At 38.5% G+C, this 23,260-nt stretch overlaps 4 protein-coding genes and 1 pseudogene across 4 annotated transcripts; all 5 read left to right on the top strand.

Moving 5' to 3' along the window:
* The first annotated feature begins 756 nt into the window (after window positions 1-756).
* On the top strand, window positions 757-3,173 carry LOC130529825 (olfactory receptor 52E4-like). Its single transcript, XM_057040446.1, has one exon. It carries the CDS (start codon window positions 1,239-1,241, stop codon window positions 2,172-2,174), a length of 936 nt encoding a protein of 311 aa, XP_056896426.1. The 5' UTR covers window positions 757-1,238; the 3' UTR covers window positions 2,175-3,173.
* Window positions 3,174-3,925: 752 nt separating this feature from the next.
* LOC130536833 (olfactory receptor 2K2-like) lies at window positions 3,926-4,978 on the top strand. The gene has a single exon (XM_057053036.1). The coding sequence runs from the start codon at window positions 3,956-3,958 to the stop codon at window positions 4,946-4,948; it is 993 nt and encodes a 330-aa protein (XP_056909016.1). The 5' UTR covers window positions 3,926-3,955; the 3' UTR covers window positions 4,949-4,978.
* A 70-nt stretch (window positions 4,979-5,048) lies between these two features.
* On the top strand, window positions 5,049-9,885 carry LOC130536844 (olfactory receptor 52E4-like). Its single transcript, XM_057053047.1, has one exon. The coding sequence runs from the start codon at window positions 8,362-8,364 to the stop codon at window positions 9,292-9,294; it is 933 nt and encodes a 310-aa protein (XP_056909027.1). The 5' UTR covers window positions 5,049-8,361; the 3' UTR covers window positions 9,295-9,885.
* A 1,162-nt stretch (window positions 9,886-11,047) lies between these two features.
* On the top strand, window positions 11,048-15,064 carry LOC130532365 (olfactory receptor 8I2-like). Its single transcript, XM_057044997.1, has 2 exons — window positions 11,048-11,239; window positions 13,743-15,064. The coding sequence occupies exons 1-2, from the start codon at window positions 11,054-11,056 to the stop codon at window positions 14,547-14,549; spliced, it is 993 nt and encodes a 330-aa protein (XP_056900977.1). The 5' UTR covers window positions 11,048-11,053; the 3' UTR covers window positions 14,550-15,064.
* A 5,614-nt stretch (window positions 15,065-20,678) lies between these two features.
* LOC130532387 (olfactory receptor 1D2-like) lies at window positions 20,679-21,671 on the top strand (annotated as a pseudogene).
* The last annotated feature ends 1,589 nt before the right edge of the window (window positions 21,672-23,260 follow it).

The following is a 23,260-nucleotide window of genomic DNA, read 5'->3' as shown; positions in this document are numbered from 1 at the left end:
CCCTTTCTGAGCACATTTACCGGTAAATACCAAATTGTATGCATCTCTCCTCCATTAGAATGTATTTTTCAACACAGGTCTAGTAGATAAATCAGCAAATCGGTAATATCAGCAAACCCAATAATGCGACAAAACCAAGGCAGCCTATGCCAGCTTTGTGAGAGAGGGTGTTACATCCTGACTCACCCAACCCGACTCTAGCAGCAGCATATTTTAATTAATATGTGTGTTCTATATATTCTCTCCTCTACCTGTCCTCCCCCTTCTCCTCTGTCTCTACCCAGCCGGCCATCAGCAGGAGGTTTCCCCTATATGAGCCTGGTCCTGCTCATGGTTTCTTCCTGTTAAAGGGGAGTTTTTCCATGCCACTGTTGCTTGTTTGGGGTCAGGCCCTGGGATTCTGTAAAGCACCAAGAAACAATTTTGATTGTAACAGACACTATATAAATAAAGATTGATTGATTGATTGGTTGATTGATTAATTGACAAGCATCTGCTAATCACAGGGCTAATATAGAGAGAAAGAAAACATTTACACTCACATTAACTCCTATGGGCAATTTAGACCAGTTCAACAACTGTCATCCCATGTAAGTGCATTAAACATCATCAAACTAGGCATTTTCTAAATTTAATGATGGATCTGGCAGTTTGGGGGTGGCAGTTTAATCAAACTGATTATATGTGTTTTTAACATCCTTCCTTTATCCATGCTTTCAGTTACCTTATGCACCATCGGTTGTACAACCGCTGGTTTATTACTTCTCAGACTTTTTTTATTTTGAACATGAATACAAAGATAGAAATGCAGTTGTAACTTATCATAATGGAGCTAAGAGAACTACTTTCCCATCATATTTTTTTTTTGAAAAGTGAAGTTGTCATGTACCTACCCCCCACCCACAAAATGAAAACAAAAATCATATACCTTAATGCAAAATTATTAGGGGTGTGGCCTAAAGCTCCTAGCTCCACCCTCTGCAGGTGACCTAATCTCAAACCACACGATGATGATGATAATAATAATCTTCCACCGCCTACAGTTCTGTTGTCTTGATCAACACACCTGACAACCATTCACTGTAAGTTTGGTGAATTCAATGAAGTGATCGGTATGCTCGTGATCTGTGTTCCAGTAATTATGCTTCTGCTGCTTATGCTGATCTAGGCACGGTTTTTCACAACAGCAGTAAGAGATAGAAGACAAGAGAAATCCTGAATTTTCCTCTGTTTTTTGGATGGAAAACAACTCAGCGTCTTTTCACTTCAACCTCACGATGTTCGTGAACATTGGGCACTACCGATACCTGGCCTTTGTTTTCTGCCTACTGCTCTACAGCTTCATGATCTCTGCTAACTTTGTCATAATCTTGGTGGTATCACGAGAGAGAACTCTGCATGAGCCAATGTACATATTCATAGCTCTTCTATCGGTCAACTCTCTGTACGGTTCCACCGGCTTCTTTCCCAGATTCCTCATGGACCTTCTTCTTGATACTCACTTTATGTCACGTAGTGCATGTTTCACTCAGATTTACGTTTTCTACACATATATTTCATTTGAAATGACCATTCTAGGTATTATTGCTTATGACAGACATGTTGCTATTTGTAATCCTTTACATTACCACAGAAAGATGACACATAAAACTGTTGTGCTGCTGGCATCCTCAGCTTGTCTCATTCCAGTTTTTACTATAGCAGTTGGCCTGTATCTGTCCGTCAGGCTTCCATTATGTGGCAATGAGATTAAAAGGGTATTTTGTGGCAACTGGAACGTGGTAAAATTGTCATGTGTTTCCACTATTGTAAACAATATTTATGGCATGTTTCTGACAATATTGACAATTATTTTCCCACTTTTGTACGTTCTGTACACCTATATACAGATTGTGGCTACTTGTTGGAAAGGTTCTGCAGGATTTAACCGAAGAGTGTTTCAGAGCTGTGTCCCCCACATTATTTCATTTGTCATTAATTCTCTAACAGTTTTTTGTGATATAGCCCTGAGCCGCAATAATATCGAGGAGATAAATCCATTTTTGGCTGTCATTTTTTCACTGGAGTTTGTTGTGATTCCACCAGTTTTAAACCCTCTTGTGTATGGGCTGAAGTTAGAACAGATTAGAAGAGAAATATTAAGACTGTTCACAAGGCATAACATAATTATTTAAACTGAATTTCATGATTTGGGGCATCATCTAATATATATATATATAAACAAAATTCTACTGTAAAGCAAAATCAGATTATAAAGTAAATGTATGATCAAACTGCTGATATTTGATACTACTGGAAATTGATCACACCATATGACAACAAACAATTTTCTTTTTTTTTCAATATTGCATTCAAGGTTGAAAACTGACCCACGCACAAGGTGCATTTAACCAATTTTAATTCTTTAGGTATCAATTTTGGAATTTATGTCCCTGGAGTACATGTCATTTCCCTCACTCACATGTTCTCACTCATCTTTGAATTTTTCACTTTTGCTGTTGTGGTTGTTTTCCTACAAATCCTTTTGTTATTATGATTCAAAGAAATACTCAGTATGATGTCCTTAAACCTTGTTTGTGAGTCTTGCATTACAATGACAGATGGCAATAGTGCTAATGCATTTTTGAGTCACCATCACTCACATTTTTAGCTAAAGCAACTTTCTTTTGAAACAGTCAGATCATGTAATAGTAGAAAAAGTTTGATCTAAGAGTGTTTTTGCTTAAAGGAAGAATACAACTCTGTCATAAACATGATGTCTCCAGCAATGTCCAAACATGAATGCATAACTTTTAATAAAACCCTCACCATCTCTTATGTCTTTTATATATTTAATTTTACTTCCCCTTTATTTATTTAAAATAATTCTGTGAGCAAGCAGCTCACATCAACTTTTTGCTTCAATATGGAAGTCCATAAATAAATAAAAGTCTCACTTCCTTGTTCTGAGCTGACAGGAGTGGAACCCATTCTCATCTGACCTCTCACATAAACAAGGCATTTTTGTCCAAAAAACTGCTGCTCACTGGATATCTGCTCTTTTTTGGACCACTCTCTTTAAACCATAGCGAAGGTTGTGCCTGAAAATCCCAGCAGATGAGCACTTTCTGAAGTTCTCAGACCAGCCTATCTGGCACCAACAACCATGTCACAAAAATCCCCATTCTGCTCCATTCTGATGTTCAATTTGAACTTTAGTAAGTTGTTCAGACTGTGTCTACATGCCTAAAGGCACTGAGTTGAGGCCACATGATTTCTCCAAATAGGTATTTTTCAACTAGCAATTGAACAATTGTACCTGATAAATTGACCACTGACAGTATATCCTTCTCTTCAAACCCTGCACAAACAGACTTAATAGGACAGCAGCTTTTTATACCAGATTTCTGATAGATATTCTGTCAACCTCTCATGTCATCTGTTATACCAGATGCCTTGTGCAGGGGATTATTTGTGGAGGGGACTATCTGGAGGCAGTTTGGCTGGGGTGTATGAGGAACCTTTGCCTCAGTGGGGGAGGGGGGGGTATTCTCTCCTATAATTAGTGATGTCTTTCAGCCCTTTCTAAAAGCATGGTTTTTAGCTGAAAACTAGCATTCCTTTGCCACTCTTATGTCCTTATCTCCTTATTTAGAGTGTTCCTGGAGTGACCTGTCAATTCCTAAATCATCAATCATCATTTTTTTATCCCCTTCTTTATATATAACTGTGGTTGAAATTTCATCACCACTGATTCCTGCTAGAATTCAAAAAGCAGCTAATATGAGCTAAAACAAGCACCCAAAAAGATTTAAGATTTTAGAGTGAAGCACTTGTCGCAAGCAACTTAATGTCTCGGAGGAGGGAGAAGGAGAAGAGGGAGGGGTTTACCCTAAACTGATTAACAGCTGCAGCTTTGTTGCCATCCAAGGATGCACATAAAAATGTTGACTAACCAGTAACGAAATGGGCAGACATGAAAGAGAACCCCTATTTTAACAGTGAGTTTTACACTGAAGATGGTAACATGATTAACTCATATTTTGTGATGGATAACACTTCAGAAGTGACGATATTTACTCTGTCTGGATTCAATGTTATTGTAAATTACAGATTTACTTTATTTGCTCTAAGTTTTGTTTGTTACTGTGTGATTGTTCAGGTAAATGTGACCCTCATTTTGGCAATTATTGTGGATAAAAGTCTTCATGAACCCATGTATATCTTTATCTGCAACCTCTGCATCAACTCACTTTATGGGACAGCAGGTTTTTACCCAAAATTTCTGATAGATATTCTGTCGACCTCTCACGTCATCTCTTATGCAGGATGCCTCGTGCAGAGTTTTGCAGTCAACTCCTCTGCTTGTGCTGATTTTTCTCTTTTAGTGCTGATGGCCTATGATAGATATGTGGCTATATGTCGACCTCTGGTGTATCACTCTGTGATGAATTCTCAGAGAGTTTCTGCTCTTGTGTTTGCTGCTTGGATTCTTCCAGTGGGCCAGATGCTCATAATAACAGTATCAACATCAACTCTGAGGTTATGTGGCTCACAGATATCAAGAATGTATTGTGTTAACTATGTCATACGTAGATTAGAATGTACAGTTTCCATAACAACTGTAATTTTTCCTGTTTTTATTATCACATTTTATTTCGCTCATTTTCTCCTTGTTATTTGCTCTTATTTTTATATCATGAGAACATGCCTAACATGTAAAGAAGAAAGGATAAAATTTCTGCAAACATGTTTGCCGCATTTAATGTCTTTCATAACTGTGGCCCTATCTTTACTTTTTGATGTGCTGAATATGAGACTAAGCCCCGAAAAATTATCTGAGAGTGCCCAGAATTTTATTGGGATGCAGTTTCTGCTCTTTCCTCCTCTAATCAATCCTATAATCTATGGTTTAAAACTGACCAAAGTTAGAAACAGAATTGAAGGTTTTCTGTGCAGGAAGAGTTGAGAGTTTTCTAATAATGCTAATAATGTTATCAACCCCCCCCCCCCTTTTTTTTTTGGGGGGGGGGGGGGGGTCTGAATTGGTTTTATTTATAAATCCTTGTCTACAAAATGATGTTCAAATCTGTACCCCTTTTTTCGGCCCAGGTTCAGTTGTTTTGTCACAGTGAGCCTTGCTGCACTCAAGATGAGCCTTCTCTATAGTGGGGCAATGTTGTGCCAAATCAGCCCAAATTAGGCCATGTTTATGCCATTTTTAAAAAAGAAATGTTTTTTTTTAACCTAATAAAATTTAAATATTAAATGCAACGTCATACGACCGGAAACTATGGTTGAACCCTGCAGATGGAAAAGCAACATTATACTTTAGTTGATAATAGTCATCCTCATAATGTTATTACTACATCAACAGATTTGAATGTTCCTATTTAATAAAAGGGAATTGTCATAAACAACAGACCATACTGTTTATGCTGAGAAAAACTGAAACACCTGCTCATTAGTTTGATTATGAATTTCATAAACTATAAAAGTTGTTGATATTCTCATACTTCTTAAGTTAGAAATTAGAAAATAATTATTGTATTAAACTGATCTAATAATTTTTTTTTTTTCGATTCTTGTCTGTCACTGTGGTTATGTTACGTTAATGTTATTTTAAAGGAATGATGTCATTTACCCCAACACAATCTTTTTATTTTTATCAAATAGCAGAATTTAAAATGTTAAAGGCTTGAAACATGACTTGGTCATATTTGCTGGTTTTTCTATAAAACAAGAAAAATGTAAAACACACACACACACACATGCACCCACACACACACAAACCACTATCTGATCACCTGCACCTCCCTCAGATCACATCATGCTTGATTCAGGAGGTGCAGGATGGAACGTCACCAAAATGCTGCTGCTCCTCAAGCAGACGGTGAACAAGAACTCCAGACGATACCAAGACTCAGAATTCCTATGTGTCCACACTGAGTACTGGACACCTATCATCTTTAATGGCCCCCTTACCCCGCACACTGATAATATGATTTTAAAACTTGAATGAGATACATCTGAGATGACTTTTAATGACCGTTTCCCCTGGATTTATATTGTACACTTATGCCAGAATTGTGATTGCATGCTGGAGAAAGACATTGAATGTTCGGGGAAAGGTTGTGCAGAGCTGCCTTCCACATCTTATTTCTTTTATGGTTTATATAATCACGTCGTTTAGTGATACGGTGTTGAGTCGTCAAAATGTGGAGGAGATCAATCCGTTCCTGGCTGTAATTCTGTCTATAGGATTTGTCATCATTCCACCAGCACTGAATCCTTTTATCTACGGTCTGAAGTTACCAGAGATCAGAAGACAGATCATCAGGATCTTGCGCTTGAAACACTGAAATAAAATCAGCCCCAGTAAGACATTTTGACAGGAAATAAACGAGGCATTTGAGGCAGACAGATAAGGATCGCTTTTAAAGTGAACTATGAATAATTCACTGAGATTGTGAATTATATTTTATATTCTAAAAATACTGTAACCCAACATCTTTAGTCATCCTGCAAACTGCCATTTACAGGAACTTTTACAGGGTCTATCCTCAGTCACTGATCCAGGGTAGGTACTTACATTGGCCCTGAGAAAGTCCTGGGTTGAGACTTAAGGTTTGCTAAGTGCTGATTGACTAAACCGAGAACAGGCTGTGATGTGGAACCAGGCAGAAGAGGAGAATTATCTAAGCAGACACATCCACCACCATTTTTGACGTGCACAAACCAGAAACACGGCAACGTCCTACATTGTTTTGTATTTTAGAAGTTTCACAACACGTGCTATTTACTTATATATTTTAACACAGATGCAGCTTGCAGCGCCAGATTGGAACAAAAAACATACCCTGCAGACAAACCTCCGTAGCTGCTTGTTTCACAGAGGTGAAGGAAATCATATTCTCTTAATATATTACACCGCCTCAGCTCCTTTCATATTTATCTTCTTCCTCATTGTTTACTTTTTCTATTATTTCTTATTTGTCCTGGTGACGTCACAATCGAAACTCATTATGATGCCGAGGGGCTCTACCCTGTAGTGGAGAAACAACCATGGAGAGGACCAAGTGAGAAGGGTTCCTGTGAAGTTCCTGCTTCCAATTTTTAAACCCTCCTGTTGTTCCACTTCCCTTGTGCCCCTTTCTGAGCACATTTACCGGTAAATACCAAATTGTATGCATCTCTCCTCCATTAGAATGTATTTTTCAACACAGGTCTAGTAGATAAATCAGCAAATCGGTAATATCAGCAAACCCAATAATGCGACAAAACCAAGGCAGCCTATGCCAGCTTTGTGAGAGAGGGTGTTACATCCTGACTCACCCAACCCGACTCTAGCAGCAGCATATTTTAATTAATATGTGTGTTCTATATATTCTGTCCTCTACCTGTCCTCCCCCTTCTCCTCTGTCTCTACCCAGCCGGCCATCAGCAGGAGGTTTCCCCTATATGAGCCTGGTCCTGCTCATGGTTTCTTCCTGTTAAAGGGGAGTTTTTCCATGCCACTGTTGCTTGTTTGGGGTCAGGCCCTGGGATTCTGTAAAGCACCAAGAAACAATTTTGATTGTAACAGACACTATATAAATAAAGATTGATTGGTTGATTGATTAATTGACAAGCATCTGCTAATCACAGGGCTAATATAGAGAGAAAGAAAACATTTACACTCACATTAATTACTAAGGGCAATTTAGACCAGTTCAACAACTGTCATCCCATGTAAGTGCATTAAACATCATCAAACTATGCAATTTCTAAATTTAATGATGGATCTGGCAGTTTGGGGGTGGCAGTTTAATCGAACTGATTATATGTGTTTTTAACATCCTTCCTTTATCCATGCTTTCAGTTACCTTATGCACCATCGGTTGTACAACCGCTGGTTTATTACTTCTTGGACTTTTTTTATTTTGAACATGAATACAAAGATAGAAATGCAGTTGTAACTTATCATAATGGAGCTAAGAGAACTACTTTCCCATCCTATTTTTTTTTTTTAGAAAAGTGAAGTTGTCATGTACCTACCCCCCACCCACAAAATGAAAACAAAAATCATATACCTTAATGCAAAATTATTAGGGGTGTGGCCTAAAGCTCCTAGCTCCACCCTCTGCAGGTGACCTAATCTCAAACCACACGATGATGATGATAATAATAATCTTCCACCACCTACAGTTCTGTTGTCTTGATCAACACACCTGACAACCATTCACTGTAAGTTTGGTGAATTCAATGAAGTGATCGGTATGCTCGTGATCTGTGTTCCAGTAATTATGCTTCTGCTGCTTACGCTGATCTAGGCACGGTTTTTCACAACAGCAGTAAGAGATAGAAGACAAGAGAAATCCTGAATTTTCCTCTGTTTTTTGGATGGAAAACAACTCAGCGTCTTTTCACTTCAACCTCACGATGTTCGTGAACATTGGGCACTACCGATACCTGGCCTTTGTTTTCTGCCTACTGCTCTACAGCTTCATGATCTCTGCTAACTTTGTCATAATCTTGGTGGTATCACGAGAGAGAACTCTGCATGAGCCAATGTACATATTCATAGCTCTTCTATCGGTCAACTCTCTGTACGGTTCCACCGGCTTCTTTCCCAGATTCCTCATGGACCTCCTTCTTGATACTCACTTTATGTCACGTAGTGCATGTTTCACTCAGATTTACGTTTTCTACACATATATTTCATTTGAAATGACCATTCTAGGTATTATTGCTTATGACAGACATGTTGCTATTTGTAATCCTTTACATTACCACAGAAAGATGACACATAAAACTGTTGTGCTGCTGGCATCCTCAGCTTGTCTCATTCCAGTTTTTACTATAGCAGTTGGCCTGTATCTGTCCGTCAGGCTTCCATTATGTGGCAATGAGATTAAAAGGGTATTTTGTGGCAACTGGAACGTGGTAAAATTGTCATGTGTTTCCACTATTGTAAACAATATTTATGGCATGTTTCTGACAATATTAATTATTTTCCCACTTTTGTACATTCTGTACACCTATATACAGATTGTGGCTACTTGTTGGAAAGGTTCTGCAGGATTTAACCGAAGAGTGTTTCAGAGCTGTGTCCCCCACATTATTTCATTTGTCATTAATTCTCTAACAGTTGTTTGTGATGTAGCCCTGAGCCGCATTAATATCGAGGAGATAAATCCATTTTTGGCTGTCATTTTTTCACTGGAGTTTGTTGTGATTCCACCAGTTTTAAACCCTCTTGTGTATGGGCTGAAGTTAGAACAGATTAGAAGAGAAATATTAAGACTGTTCACAAGGCATAACATAATTATTTAAACTGAATTTCATGATTTGGGGCATCATCTAATATATATATATATATATATATATATATATATATATATAAACAAAATTATACTGTAAAGCAAAATTAGATTATAAAGTAAATTTATGATCAAACTGCTGATACTTGATACTTCTGGAAATTGATCACACCATATGACAACAAACAATTTTTTCAATATTGCATTCAAGGTTGAAAACTGACCAATTTTAATTCTTTAGGTATCAATTTTGGAATTTATTTCCCTGGAGTACATGTCATTTCCCTCACTCACATGTTCTCACTCATCTTTGAATTTTTCACTTTTGCTGTTGTGGTTGTTTTCCTACAAATCCTTTTGTTATTATGATTCAAAGAAATACTCAGTATGATGTCCTTAAACCTTGTTTGTGAGTCTTGCATTACAATGACAGATGGCAATAGTGCTAATGCATTTTTGAGTCACCATCACTCACATTTTTAGCTAAAGCAACTTTCTTTTGAAACAGTCAGATCATGTAATAGTAGAAAAAGTTTGATCTAAGAGTGTTTTTGCTTAAAGGAAGAATACAACTCTGTCATAAACATGATGTCTCCAGCAATGTCCAAACATGAATGCATAACTTTTAATAAAACCCTCACCATCTCTTATGTCTTTTATATATTTAATTTTACTTCCCCTTTATTTATTTAAAATAATTCTGTGAGCAAGCAGCTCACATCAACGTTTTGCTTCAATATGGAAGTCCATAAATAAATAAAAGTCTCACTTCCTTGTTCTGATCTGACAGGAGTGGAACCCATTCTCATCTGACCTGTCACATAAACAAGGCATTTTTGTCCAGAAAACTGCTGCTCACTGGATATCTGCTCTTTTTTGGACCACTCTCTTTAAACCATAGCGAAGGTTGTGCCTGAAAATCCCAGCAGATGAGCACTTTCTGAAGTTCTCAGACCAGCCTATCTGGCACCAAAAATCCCCATTCTGCTCCATTCTGATGTTCAATTTGAACTTTAGTAAGTTGTTCAGACCGTGTCTACATGCCTAAAGGCACTGAGTTGAGGCCACATGATTTCTCCAAATAGGTATTTTTCAACTAGCAATTGAACAATTGTACCTGATAAATTGACCACTGACAGTATATCCTTCTCTTCAAACCCTGCACAAACAGACTTAATAGGACAGCAGCTTTTTATACCAGATTTCTGATAGATATTCTGTCAACCTCTCATGTCATCTGTTATACCAGATGCCTTGTGCAGTGGATTATTTGTGGAGGGGACTATCTGGAGGCAGTTTGGCTGGGGTGTATGAGGAACCTTTGCCTCAGTGGGGGAGGGGGGGTATTCTCTCCTATAATTAGTGATGTCTTTCAGCCCTTTCTAAAAGCATGGTTTTTAGCTGAAAACTAGCATGCCTTTGCCACTCTTATGTCCTTATCTCCTTATTTAGAGTGTTCCTGGAGTGACCTGTCAATTCCTAAATCATCAATCATCTTTTTTTATCCCCTTCTTTATATATAACAGTGGTTGAAATTTCATCACCACTGATTCCTGCTAGAATTCAAAAAGCAGCTAATATGAGTTAAAACAAGCACCCAAAAAGATTTAAAATTTTAGAGTGAAGCACTTGTCGCAAGCAACTTAATGTCTTGGAGGAGGGAGAAGGAGAAGAGGGAGGGGTTTACCCTAAACTGATTAACAGCTGCAGCTTTGTTGCCATCCAAGGATGCACATAAAAATGTTGAATAACCAGTAACGAAATGGGCAGACATGAAAGAGACCCCCTATTTTAACAGTGAGTTTTACACTGAAGATGGTAACATGATTAACTCATATTTTGTGATGGATAACACTTCAGAAGTGACGATATTTACTCTGTCTGGATTCAATGTTATTGTAAATTACAGATTTACTTTATTTGCTCTAAGTTTTGTTTGTTACTGTGTGATTGTTCAGGTAAATGTGACCCTCATTTTGGCAATTATTGTGGATAAAAGCCTTCATGAACCCATGTTTATCTTTATCTGCAACCTCTGCATCCACTCACTTTATGGGACAGCAGGTTTTTATCCCAAATTTCTGATAGTATTTCTGATAGATTTCTGAGGAACTCATACATAGCAAAATGCTCAACAGGACTATGGCAATGGAACAGATATGAACAATTATGGTGAATTATGATATTTGAGGACATGAACAGCTGTAGAGGATTATGAAATACAAGTGACTGCTACAGGAGGAGTATTCCACAATCGATGTTGTTCAAAACCAGTCCCGCAAGCATTTGAATGAATATGAAAACTCCTGCCCTTTTTACAAGGAAAGTTGGGGTAACGTTTTTTCCCCCTGGATAATTTCAGTGGAAACACAGCAAGGTGTGCTCAAAATCCTGGGTAAATGATAAACGTTCCTGCAGTGGGAAAAGGACTATTGTTTTTACATTTTGTTTTCAGCAAATGATATAAATATTTTGATAGTTTTTTAATTACATCCTTATTGCTGTGCATCATATATATAAAATAAAATACCTTGTTTTACACAATTTAATACTCTACCCAGTAAAGATGCAAAAAATGTCACTTGAAAACACTTCCTTCGAGGAAAAATGAAATGTAATTTATGAAGGAATAAAAATATGTACAGGTAATGTCCTTTTTTCAAAAAGAGCAACCACAAAACATTTGCCAGTTGTGAACTAATATCAATCAGCAGAAGAAAATTGTAATTGACAGAGGCTGCAGCCACATCTTTCTTGGGCCACAGCCAAAAAAAAAAGCTTGAGCACATACGGATGTTTTACACACCCCAAGTGGCCAGATTCATCATGTTCAGTCCTCAAACGTGCAGAGCAAAATTCCTGAACCACCACAATCTGAAACACTGGGCCCCCATGACCTTCTAATCACAAGACAGAAGGCAACCCTGAACTGTTAGACGCCACATCTGATGGCTCAGACAACACAGTTGGCACGGGACTGCTTTACCAGACCCTACCGCCAAAGACATCGATGCCCACAATCATTGAAACACCCGAAAAAGAAAACTTGGTGCATACGCCCACAGAAAACACACCTTTGGCCAGATCTTAATACAACACTACATTATTCTTTAGGACTGGATCTAGGCGAACCTCCATCCATCTCACAACAAAGGAATCTCCTGACTGTGTTTGCAACGAAAAAGAAAGTGCTGACAAAGCAATGAAAGAATGTCAGGCTTCCATATCACACTGTGCCCCATGATGGCTGGCTCGAATCCAGACTTGTCACTAAGCGCGTATGATGATAATGCACGTATGAATACTGACTTCTTGCATTAATTCAATAAAATTTATGGAGATGACTTAGCCTGAATAAAATTAGCCAATAGAAGTTGGAATGTAGCTGGACTAACCCTCCCAGAGAGCTCAGTTATGAATTGACTTACTAGAGTATGCGGATTGGGAGGTGGATTGTCCAATCTGCACATGCTACATTTTGATTATTTTTTGCTGACCTAGAATCCTCGCCAATCGTGACAAAGTAGTTTTGGATTGATGTGGAGACCCCCACAATTCACAGAAGAGCTTACTGACACAGAGAAAGTTGTCAGTCCAGCCAACACTAGCCACTCCAAAAAAGATCATAGGTAAATAGATCTCAGACCAATTTGCCACCCTAGTCTGAAAATACAGACTCATCCTTAAGAGATGCGTCTCATTTGGAACCGATCTGGGAAAATCCAGATTGAGTGATTTTTATTAGAATAACATAACAGCTAAACATTTGATGTGACCTGAAAGATTTAGATTCACCGTTTAGAAATCACATTTATATTTTATATTTATATTTAAATTTTCTGTTCATTTTTTGAAGAAATTTCAATTCAGAAATTCAGAAGCCTTTTGGATAAGAGGTAAAACTTCTTTGGAAAATGAAATGAATGAAAGTCTAGTTCAGTTCTCTTAAGCCAAGATTTTTTATAGCATTTAGATTTGTATTTAACATTTAAGTGTAACTTTTAATATTTACATTTACATACATCTATTTTGAACATTATTTTAAATTTTGTCATAAATATCATGACAAGTAAAATCCTGAGCTGCTCAACAAACAGCAGCCCAAAGGAGGAAGAAGAGCGAGAAGACAAAGAGGGAGGTGTTTCTGCTGAATATTCAACCAAATCCTCCTCTCAGGTCAATGGCTGCAGCTTTAATGTCATCCAAGAATGCATATAAAAACATTGACTCATCAACAACAAAATGAGCAGGCAGGATAGAGGATGCCTGTTTCAATTGAATAATTGTTGAGCCCTCTTATCTACACAATCTAATCATGAGGATGGTAACATTATCTCTTATTTACTGATGGATAACGCTTCAGACGTGACCATGTTTACTCTGTCTGGATTTAATGTAATCATAAATTACAGATTTCTTTTATTTGCTCTCACCTTTGTATGTTACTGTGTGATTGTTCAGGTAAATGTGACCCTCATTGTGGCAATTATAGTGGATAAAAGTCTTCATGAACCCATGTTTATCTTTCTCTGCAACCTCTGCATCAACTCACTTTATGGGACAGCAGGTTTTTATCCCAAATTTCTGATAGATATTCTGTCGACCTCTCACGTCATCTCTTATGCAGGATGCCTCGTGCAGAGTTTGGTGGTGAACTCCTCAGTTTGTGCTGAGGTTTCTTTTTTGGCACTCATGGCCTATGACAGATATGTGGCTATATGTCAACCTCTGGTGTATCATTCTGTGATGACCATTCAGAGAATTTGTCTGCTTGTGTTTGTCGCATGGATTCTTCCAGTGGGTCAATTGCTCATAACTACAATGTTAACATCAACTCTGAGGTTATGTGGCTCGCAGATATCAAGAATATATTGTGTTAACTATGTCATACGTAGATTAGGATGTACTCCCTCAATAACAACTGTATTTTCTCCTGCTTTCACAATCACATTTTATTTCTGTCATTTTCTCCTTGTTATTTACTCTTATTTCTATATCATGAGAACATGCCTAACATGTAAAGAAGAAAGGATGAAATTTCTGCAAACGTGCTTGCCACATTTAATGTCTTGCATTATCGTGGCCCTATCTGTACTTTTTGATGTGCTGAATATGAGACTAAGCTTAGAAAAATTACCTGACAGTGCCCAGAACTTTATTGCAATGCAGTTTCTGCTCTTTCCTCCACTAATCAATCCTTTAATCTATGGTTTAAAACTGACCAAAGTTAGAAACAGAATTGAAGGTTTTCTGTGCAGAAAGAGTTGAAAAATTTAAATATTTTATCAAGTGGTCCGCAAAAAATCCCCCAAAACACAGTACATGAACTGTCTGACTCACAAAACCAGAGTGAGCGCTGTGCCTGCAAATATTGGTTGTCCTGAATGAACTTAGCCTCATGTCAGTTGCATGAAAGCAGGTCAAGTTTATCCTGGATAAGTAACTATAGTGATTTAGTCTCTGCAGTTAGCCTGCTCCAGATCAGGCTAACTACTGGGATAAGAGTAATCCTGTGGTGTTTCTGCTGTCAGTACTGTGAGAAATAAACATTTTCTTCTGCATTTCCGGTGTTTGGTTTATTCATGAATTCTTGTTTACAAAGGAATGTTCAAACTTATGCCTGTTTTCCATTAGTCCTTTTTTCCTCACCAAACATGACCACACTTGGTCGATTTGTTTCTTCATCACCTGTTTTGTCATGCTGAACCATGCCGATACATAATCAAGATTGACCTTCTCCAGAGTGGAGCCAAGGCATGCTGACTCTACCCAAGGAAAGCCATATTTTCTGGAAAAAAAAAAGGAAAAGTTTATTTAACTTTAAAAATGTTACAACTTGAAATGTCACGTCATACCAATGACAATCGCTGCTCGAAAATGTGTCAGCATTTACGACACACCCTCAAGTGGGAGGCCCAATTGTGATGAAAAATTATTTTCCTTAACAGTGCTGGGCTCATGTACCATACCTCACCAATCCAAAAAAAACCAGGCCATTACATTAATCTCTCGCTACTAGTTATTATCATAATGATAGTACAATTTAAGTAATTGATCCTATTTAATTAACCTAATTTGTGTTTATACATTAGACCATTTATGTGGAGAAAGAACTTAAACACATGTTCATCAGTTTGATTATGAATTTTATAAACAAAGATGTTAATCATGCTTATGTTAGAAATGCGAAAATAATGAGTCTTAAACTGATCTAATAATACATTTTTCTTTCTTGTTTGTTACTGTTAGAAAAAAATGTTATTCAATCAATCAATCAATCAATCTTTATTTATATAGCGTCTTTTACAATCAAAATTGTTTCAAGGCCCTTTCCAGAATCCCAGGGCCTGACCCCAGACAAGCAATAGTGGCAAGGAAAAACTCCCCTTTAACAGGAAGAAACCTTGAGCAGGACCAGGCTCATGTAGGGGGACCCTCCTGCTGATGGCCGGCTGGGTAAAGAGAGAGGAGAGGGAGAGGGAGAGGGAGAGGAGAGGAGAGGAGAGGAGAGGAGAGGAGAGGAGAGGAGAGGAGAGGAGAGGAGAGGAGAGGGGGGAGGACAGGTAGAGGAGAGGAGAGGAGAGGAGAGGAGAGGAGAGGAGAGGAGAGGAGAGGAGAGGAGAGGAGAGGAGAGGAGAGGGGGGAGGACAGGTAGAGGAGAGGAGAGGAGAGGAGAGGAGAGGAGAGGAGAGGAGAGGAGAGGAGAGGAGAGGAGAGGAGAGGAAAGGAGAGGCACAGAACACAGAACACAGAAACACATAGCAGCAAAAATACACTATTTATACAGCAGGTCAGCGGGGCTGGAGGTCATCATGCAGCTCCGAAGGCGGCGATACCTGTAAATTAATACGGGGGGGGGGGCAGAAAAACTACACAAGAATCAGCATAACTAGTCTGCTTGATGAGGAGGAGGAAAGGAGAGGAGAGGAGAGGAAACCATGACCCAGTGGGGTGACAGAGGCCTGTCAGGTGATCATGTTTCTGGACCCCGGCAGCCTTGGCCTATAACAGCATAACTAAGATGTGACCTAACGATTAGACGACCCCCTAAGTATGATAATTTGTCTGTCTATGATAATAACTGGAACTGCAGAATTAGTAACAATAAGCTTTTTCAAAGAGGTAGGTTTTAAGTCTGATCTTATAAAGTAGCGATGGAGTCAGCCTCCCGTACCTGGACAGGGAGCTGGTTCCATAGCAGGGAGGCCTGGTAGCTAAATGCTCGGCCCCCCATTCTACTCTTAGAAACTCTGGGAACCACAAGTAGACCAGCATTCTGAGAGCGGAGCAGTCTATTGGGCTGGTAAGGTATCACTAGCTCCTCCAGGTAGGATGGAGCTAGGCCTCTGAGGACCTTGTAGGTCAAAAGAAGGGTTTTAAAAATTATTCTAAATTTAACGGGCAGCCAATGAAGCGACGCCAGTACAGGAGTAATGTGATCTCTTTTGTCAATACCTGTCAGAACTCTGGCTGCAGCATTTTGGATCAGCTGGAGGCTTCTTAAAGAGTTGTTTGGACACCCTGATAATAAAGAATTACAATAGTCCAGCCTGGAAGTAACAAATGCATGGACTAATGTTTCAGCATCGTACTGCGTCAGTAGTTTCCTGATCTTTGTGATGTTCCTCAAGTGAAAAAAGGCACTTCTAGAGACTGTTTTAATGTGTGAGTTGAAGGAGAGATTCTGGTCAAAAGTTACTCCTAGATTCCTCACAGAGAGACTAGATGTTAATGAGATACCATCTAAAGTGATCATGTGATCTAACTATCCCTGAGAGGTTCAGGACCAAACACCATGATCTCAGTTTTTCCTGAGTTAAGGAGGATAAAATTTGAAGACATCCAGGACTTTATGTCTTTAAGACAGGTCTGAAGCTTCACTAACTTCTCTGTCTCCTCTGGTTTCATGGATAAATAAAGCTGAGTGTCATCAGCATAACAATGAAAATTTACCCCATGTTGCCGAATAATGTTCCCTAAGGGAAGCAGGTACAAGGTGAAGAGGATTGGTCCAAGTACAGAACCTTGAGGAACTCCATGGCTCACCCTACTGTATGAGGAGGGAACACCATGGACATGAGCAAACTGGTATCTATCAGATAAATATGATCTAAACCAGTCTAGTGCTGTCCCTTTAATCCCAATCACATGTTCTAGTCTCTTTAACAGGATGCTGTAATCAACTGTATCAAAAGCAGCACTGAGGTCCAGCAGAACCAGAACTGTATCAAAAGCAGCACTGAGGTCCAGCAGAACCAGCATAGAGACCAGTCCATGATCTGAAGCTATAAGAAGATCATTAGTAACTTTAAGAAGTGCTGTTTCTGTGCTGTGATGAGCTCTAAAGCCTGACTGAAACATCTCAAACAGGCTGTTCCTCTGCAGGTGCTCCAGTAACTGAGTCACCACCACCTTCTCAAGAACTTTAGAGATAAAAGGAAGGTTGGATATTGGCCTGTAATTTGCTAACACATCAGGATCCAGTGATGTTTTTTTAAGCAACGGTTAATCACTGCCACCTTGTAGGACCGGAGTACATAACCTGTCATTAAAGAACAATGGATCTGGTCCAGGACAGAACTGCCTATCAATGGTAAAACATCCTTCAACAGGTGTGTTGGGATGGGATCTAAAAGACACGTGGTGGTCTTGGATTTCTGAATTAGCGATGACCCCTCAGAAAAATATATAGGGCTGAAGGAGTTTAAGGGCTCGTTGGAGAACCTGTATGTTCCCACAGTCAGCACATCTGGTGATGGTCCAGTTGTTGGGATGGCCTGGTTAGCTTTTTCTCTGATAGCTAGAACTTTATCAGTGAAGAAGCTCATGAAGTCTTCACCACTAAGGGAAGAAGGGATACGTGGATCTAAAACACTGTGACTCTTAGTTAATTTGGCCACAGTGCTGAAAAGAAACCTGGGGTTGCTCTTATTTTCCTCAATTAAAGAAGAAAAATAAGCTGTTCTAGCCTTGCGGAGGGCCTTTTTGTAAACTAATAGACAGTCTTTCCAGGCTACATGATAGCTGTCTATTTTACAAGAATGCCACTTCCTTTCTAGTCTTCACACTTTCTGCTTGAGGGTCCTGATATGTGAATTATACCAGGGGGCACACCTCCTCTGATTTACTATTTTCTTTTTCAGGGGGGCAACAGAATCAAGCGTGATTCATAGTGAGGTTGCTGCACCTTCAGCGATTCAACGATTTAGAAGACAGGACGTGACGCAATACGTTACCCAATACGTTACCACACTATTCATATATACCGTAATGTTATTTTGATGTAATCAGCCTGATAAGATCTTTTTTTTTTTTTTTCAAATTGTTAGGATAATTTAAAATAATGAAGGCTGTAAATGTGACCTGGACCTATCTGCTGGTTTTATAATAATGCAAACAAACAAAAAAACACACACTTTCACATTTTAACTGTTTTTACACCTTACATACACACACAGGCACACACACAAGGGTCAATAGAAAACTCAAAAATTACAAGTTTTTTTTAAGCCCGCTGTACTGGGCAAAAATCACACGTGGCCCTGCGTTGACAATGTTTGTTAGGTACTATGAAGGGGTTGTCGCTGCCTTTCTTTCAGGGTTGATTGCAAGGTCATTCGACCTGGGATGAAATGCAGTGTGACATGGGTCACCCCAATATGAAAGCTGGCCCACATACCTCGCTAAATTACCTGATGATGTTGATGTACCTGCCTGTGGTGTTCTGATTTTGTCACTGGACTTTCAACACAGTCTGAGTTGTGAAGGGCAGAGATTTCTCCCCCCCGTTTTCTCAATCAAACAAATCAAATGCGTTGCTACACGATCTTTATTGGAGGTGCATACATGAATTACACCATGATCGGGAAATACAACCAATCAGGGATTTTTATATATATATATATATATATATATATATATATAATATATATATATATATATATATATATATATATGTACAGCTTGATGTGGACACAACATTTTATTGATCATGTCAGCCCACTGGCAAGATCACGAGATCCACAAGCTGTTCAGCTTTAGCTGAGAAGAAGAGATTTGGTGGCCGAGTTCAGCCACTGAGCAAGACATGGTTATCTATGTTGATATTACCAGTCTGGGACGCACTGTCGCCATATTTATATGGTCACCTGGCACTGGCTAAAACCTCCTGAGCATCTCCAGCTGCCCATCTAGCTGCAACACCAGTAACTCCGCATCACCACTTTGGTCATGAATTTCAGAGACAGACGGCTAACATAAATTTATTTCTCTTAGAAAATTCTCTAGACAGTTTCTTTGGAAATCACTTTTTGGCTTAGTAGCCTAATCATTCGAGCAATGCATTTGACAAGTTAATCAAATTTTGTCTGTTACAATCTTTCCAAAAAACCTATCTTGGCCTACAATCTTAGCCAAAAACTCTATCTGCCTTCACTAAATTGATGCTTGGTCATTGATCAACCTCCGCTAAGCTTGTAAACTTTGCAAAATCTAATATTTAATTCTTAATTCATTAATTTAATATCTGCTTTTTATCTGCAAAACAATGTGATTTGGAACACAAATAAACGTTAACCCTGTTTTGCTCATTAAATGAAACAAAAAAAATGAAATAAAAATCACTTCTTTAACTAAGAAAAACTGAGGGCACCTTGCACTCTAGTAGCTACCATTTTCCCCATTACCTTTACCCATGAATGCACAATTCTATTGATCGCAATTTTAGGGGTTCTTACATGCACAGCCTGTTTTAAGTCAACCCACAGCATGTGCCTGGGATTAAGATCTGGCCTCTGACTGTTTCAAGACTCCATTTCTTAGTTTTCAGCCAGTCATTGCGAGATCTATTAGTATATTTTGATTGCTGACATCACTTCAGCTATAATTTCTTTTGCATACACTCAAGCACCGTCTGATCCATGGTCAAATTCATGGTAGATTTCATGATAGCGGCCTATCAAGGTCCTGCTGTAATAAAACATCCAACCAAACAACTAATCAGTTGGTGTTTGTTTTATGTCAAATATGTCTCCTATTCTGAGGTCACAATAATTCAGTTTCTGGGTTTACTGTAAAAAGAACATTACATCTCTATATTGTCTGACAATTTAGAGTGAAGCAATTGCGGAAAAGCAAGTTTATCTCTGTGGAGGGAGGGAGAAGATAAAGAGGGAGGCGTTTTTGCTAAATGTACTACCGAATCATCTTCTCAGGTAAACGGCTGCAGCTTTAATGCCACCCAAGAATGCATATAAAAACAACTCGCCAACAACAAAATAGGCAGGCAGGACAGAGGACGCCAGGTTCCCTTTATACAGGCAAGCTGGTTACATTGCTGATCCCTCTTATCGACACAATACAATTGTGAGGATGGTATCATGATTATCTATTATATTGATGATAGATTAGATATATGCTGTGATGGATAACGCTTCAGAAGTGACGATATTTACCCTGTCTGGATTCAATGGCATTGTAAATTACAGATTTCTTTTATTTGCTGTCACCTTTGTATGTTACTGTGTGATTGTTCAGGTAAATGTGACCCTCATTGTGGCAATTATAGTGGATAAAAGTCTTCATGAACCCATGTTTATCTTTCTCTGCAACCTCTGCATCAACTCACTTTATGGGACAGCAGCATTTTACCCCAAATTTCTGATAGATATTCTGTCGACCTCTCACGTCATCTCTTATGCAGGATGCCTTGTGCAGAGTTTGGTGGTGAACTCATCAGCATGTGCTGATTTTTCTTTTTTGGCACTCATGGCCTATGACAGATATGTGGCTATATGTCGACCTCTGGTGTATCACTCTGTGATGAATCCTCAGAGAATGTGTCTGCTTGTGTTTGCTGCTTGGATTCTTCCTTTGGGCCAGATGCTCACAACCATAATATCAACATCAACTCTGAGGTTATGTGGCTCGCAGATATCAAGAATATATTGTGTTAACTATGTCATACGTAGATTAGAATGTACTCCCTCGATAACAACTGTAATTTTTCCTGCTTTTATCATCACATTTTATTTTTGTCATTTTCTCTTTATTATTTACTCTTATTTCTATATCATGAGAACATGCCTAACATGTAAAGAAGAAAGGATAAAATTTCTGCAAACGTGTCTGCCACATTTAATGTCTTGCATTATCGTGACCATGTGTTTACTTTTTGATCTGTTGCATATCAGAATTAGTACAGAAAGATTACCTGACAGTGCCCAGAATTTTATTGCAATGCAGTTTCTTCTCTTTCCACCGCTAATCAATCCTTTAATCTATGGGTTAAAACTGACTAAAGTTAGAAACAGAATTGAAAGATTTCTGTGCAGGAAGACGTGAGAGTTTTAAATAATTTTGTCAAGTGTTTGTTGAATTCTTGTTAATAAAAGGATGTTTAAACATAAGCCCCTTTTTTCCATGTCAAACCATGCTGAGTAGAACTCATGCTGGACTTTATCCAGATTGGGACACTCAATTTTCATAATTATTTTTAAAATAAATTGAGCTTCATTTCACTTTCAAAGAATTACTTACTATCAATTGGAAATGTAAAATCATACCCGTGACATCAACTGATGGACCCTGTGTCAACATTTTTGACATACCCTTAAACAGGCAGCTCAAAAAGCATTATTTCTGAAAAAGAATTTTCTGTATGCTGACAAAAACTAAAACAACTGTTCATCAGTTTGATTCTGAACTTTATAAACTAAGCAAAATATCCATCCTATCATGTTTATTCAGTTAGATTTTTTAAAAAAAGATTATTGCATTAAATGGATCAAACATTATTTTTTTTTAGATTGTTGTCTGTCAGTCATAAAGAAGTTTGATTCAATAAAATATTGAACAGTTGCAAAATTGACCTAGTCCTGTCTGCTGGCTTTTCCATAATGCCAACAAAAAGCATATTCCTTGATGCTGAGTTAATTACTTGTACTAGCTCAACTGTTGCTTCAGCAGTCTAATTTTAATAGGATTTTCAGTTGACTTCTGCTCATCGATGTACTGCAGCCCCTCCTATCAGCACTACTAAACTATGTATACATTTTCAATGACTTACAAAATGTTCACAAATAGAAAACTAAAATTTCCTCCATGGCTCATTGATAAAACACAGACTAAGGCTGTAAAAATAAATAAATACACAGAGTCAATAGAAAACTCCAACATTAAATGTTTTCTTAAATCCCTTTTATACTGAACAAAAATGTTTTAATGCTGTTACAACATGGGCCAAGGTAGTTAAAAAAAATAAAAATAAAATAAAGAGTACATAAAAACTCCCGCACTACAGACTTTCTTAGACGTCTTTAGAGGTTGGTCATGATCTGTCAGTGCCTGCTCTTCTGCTCTGGTGCTGAGGTGAAGAATTCCACTGCCACACCCCTCTTCCACACTCATCTGATTTGGCTTCACCATTTTCACCTGTTGCTTCTGCGTCTGGCTGTATTTAAGCCATGGCAGCGCAGTTCTACTTTGCCAGATTGTTATTGCTCCATGTCCGACTCTCCTTTCTTTGATAGGACTGCCTGTCTTGGACTTTTCTTCTACTTCTCTGCCCTGGTAAATCTGACAACCTTCTGTTCCCGATAGAGAGTTTTGCCGTGTGTTTATTCGGACCGTTTCCCACCTGTGGCTGCGGGGTGTTTTCCACATTCCACGGAGGCCCTTTATTACTTCTGTGCTGACATCTTCTAGTATTCAATAAAACCGTTTATTAAGACTGTCCGGAAGTGTTGCGAGTGGATCCCACCACACCCATGTCATGATCAGTCAAAATGAGGGCAGAAAATAACTTGCATTTAGTCTTGCTGAAGAGAATTCAATTTGACTTCTGTTTTTTTTCCAAGGACATTTATTCTCTTGGCCAAGATGCCTCTTCAGTTCTGAAGAAGCCTCTAAAATTGTGTTAAGCCAAGATTATCTTTGACCTGGATGACTGAGAACATTTACTCACAACCTGAATGTAATTG

This window comes from Takifugu flavidus, chromosome 1 (assembly GCF_003711565.1).
Source record: "Takifugu flavidus isolate HTHZ2018 chromosome 1, ASM371156v2, whole genome shotgun sequence".
Lineage (NCBI taxonomy): Eukaryota > Metazoa > Chordata > Actinopteri > Tetraodontiformes > Tetraodontidae > Takifugu > Takifugu flavidus.
Note: the sequence above shows the minus strand (reverse complement) of the source record. Positions and strands in the feature narration are given on the sequence as shown.

What these genes read in the sequence shown, in the direction of transcription:
- LOC130529825 (XM_057040446.1), top strand. Translation starts at nt 1,239, where the DNA reads ATGGAAAACAACTCAGCGTCTTTTCACTTCAACCTCACGATGTTCGTG.
- LOC130536833 (XM_057053036.1), top strand. Translation starts at nt 3,956, where the DNA reads ATGAAAGAGAACCCCTATTTTAACAGTGAGTTTTACACTGAAGATGGT.
- LOC130536844 (XM_057053047.1), top strand. Translation starts at nt 8,362, where the DNA reads ATGGAAAACAACTCAGCGTCTTTTCACTTCAACCTCACGATGTTCGTG.
- LOC130532365 (XM_057044997.1), top strand. Translation starts at nt 11,054, where the DNA reads ATGAAAGAGACCCCCTATTTTAACAGTGAGTTTTACACTGAAGATGGT. An exon ending in GTTACTGTGTGATTGTTCAG is followed by an intron (nt 11,240 to 13,742) that starts GTAAATGTGACC and finishes GTGATTGTTCAG; the next exon opens with GTAAATGTGACCCTCATTGT.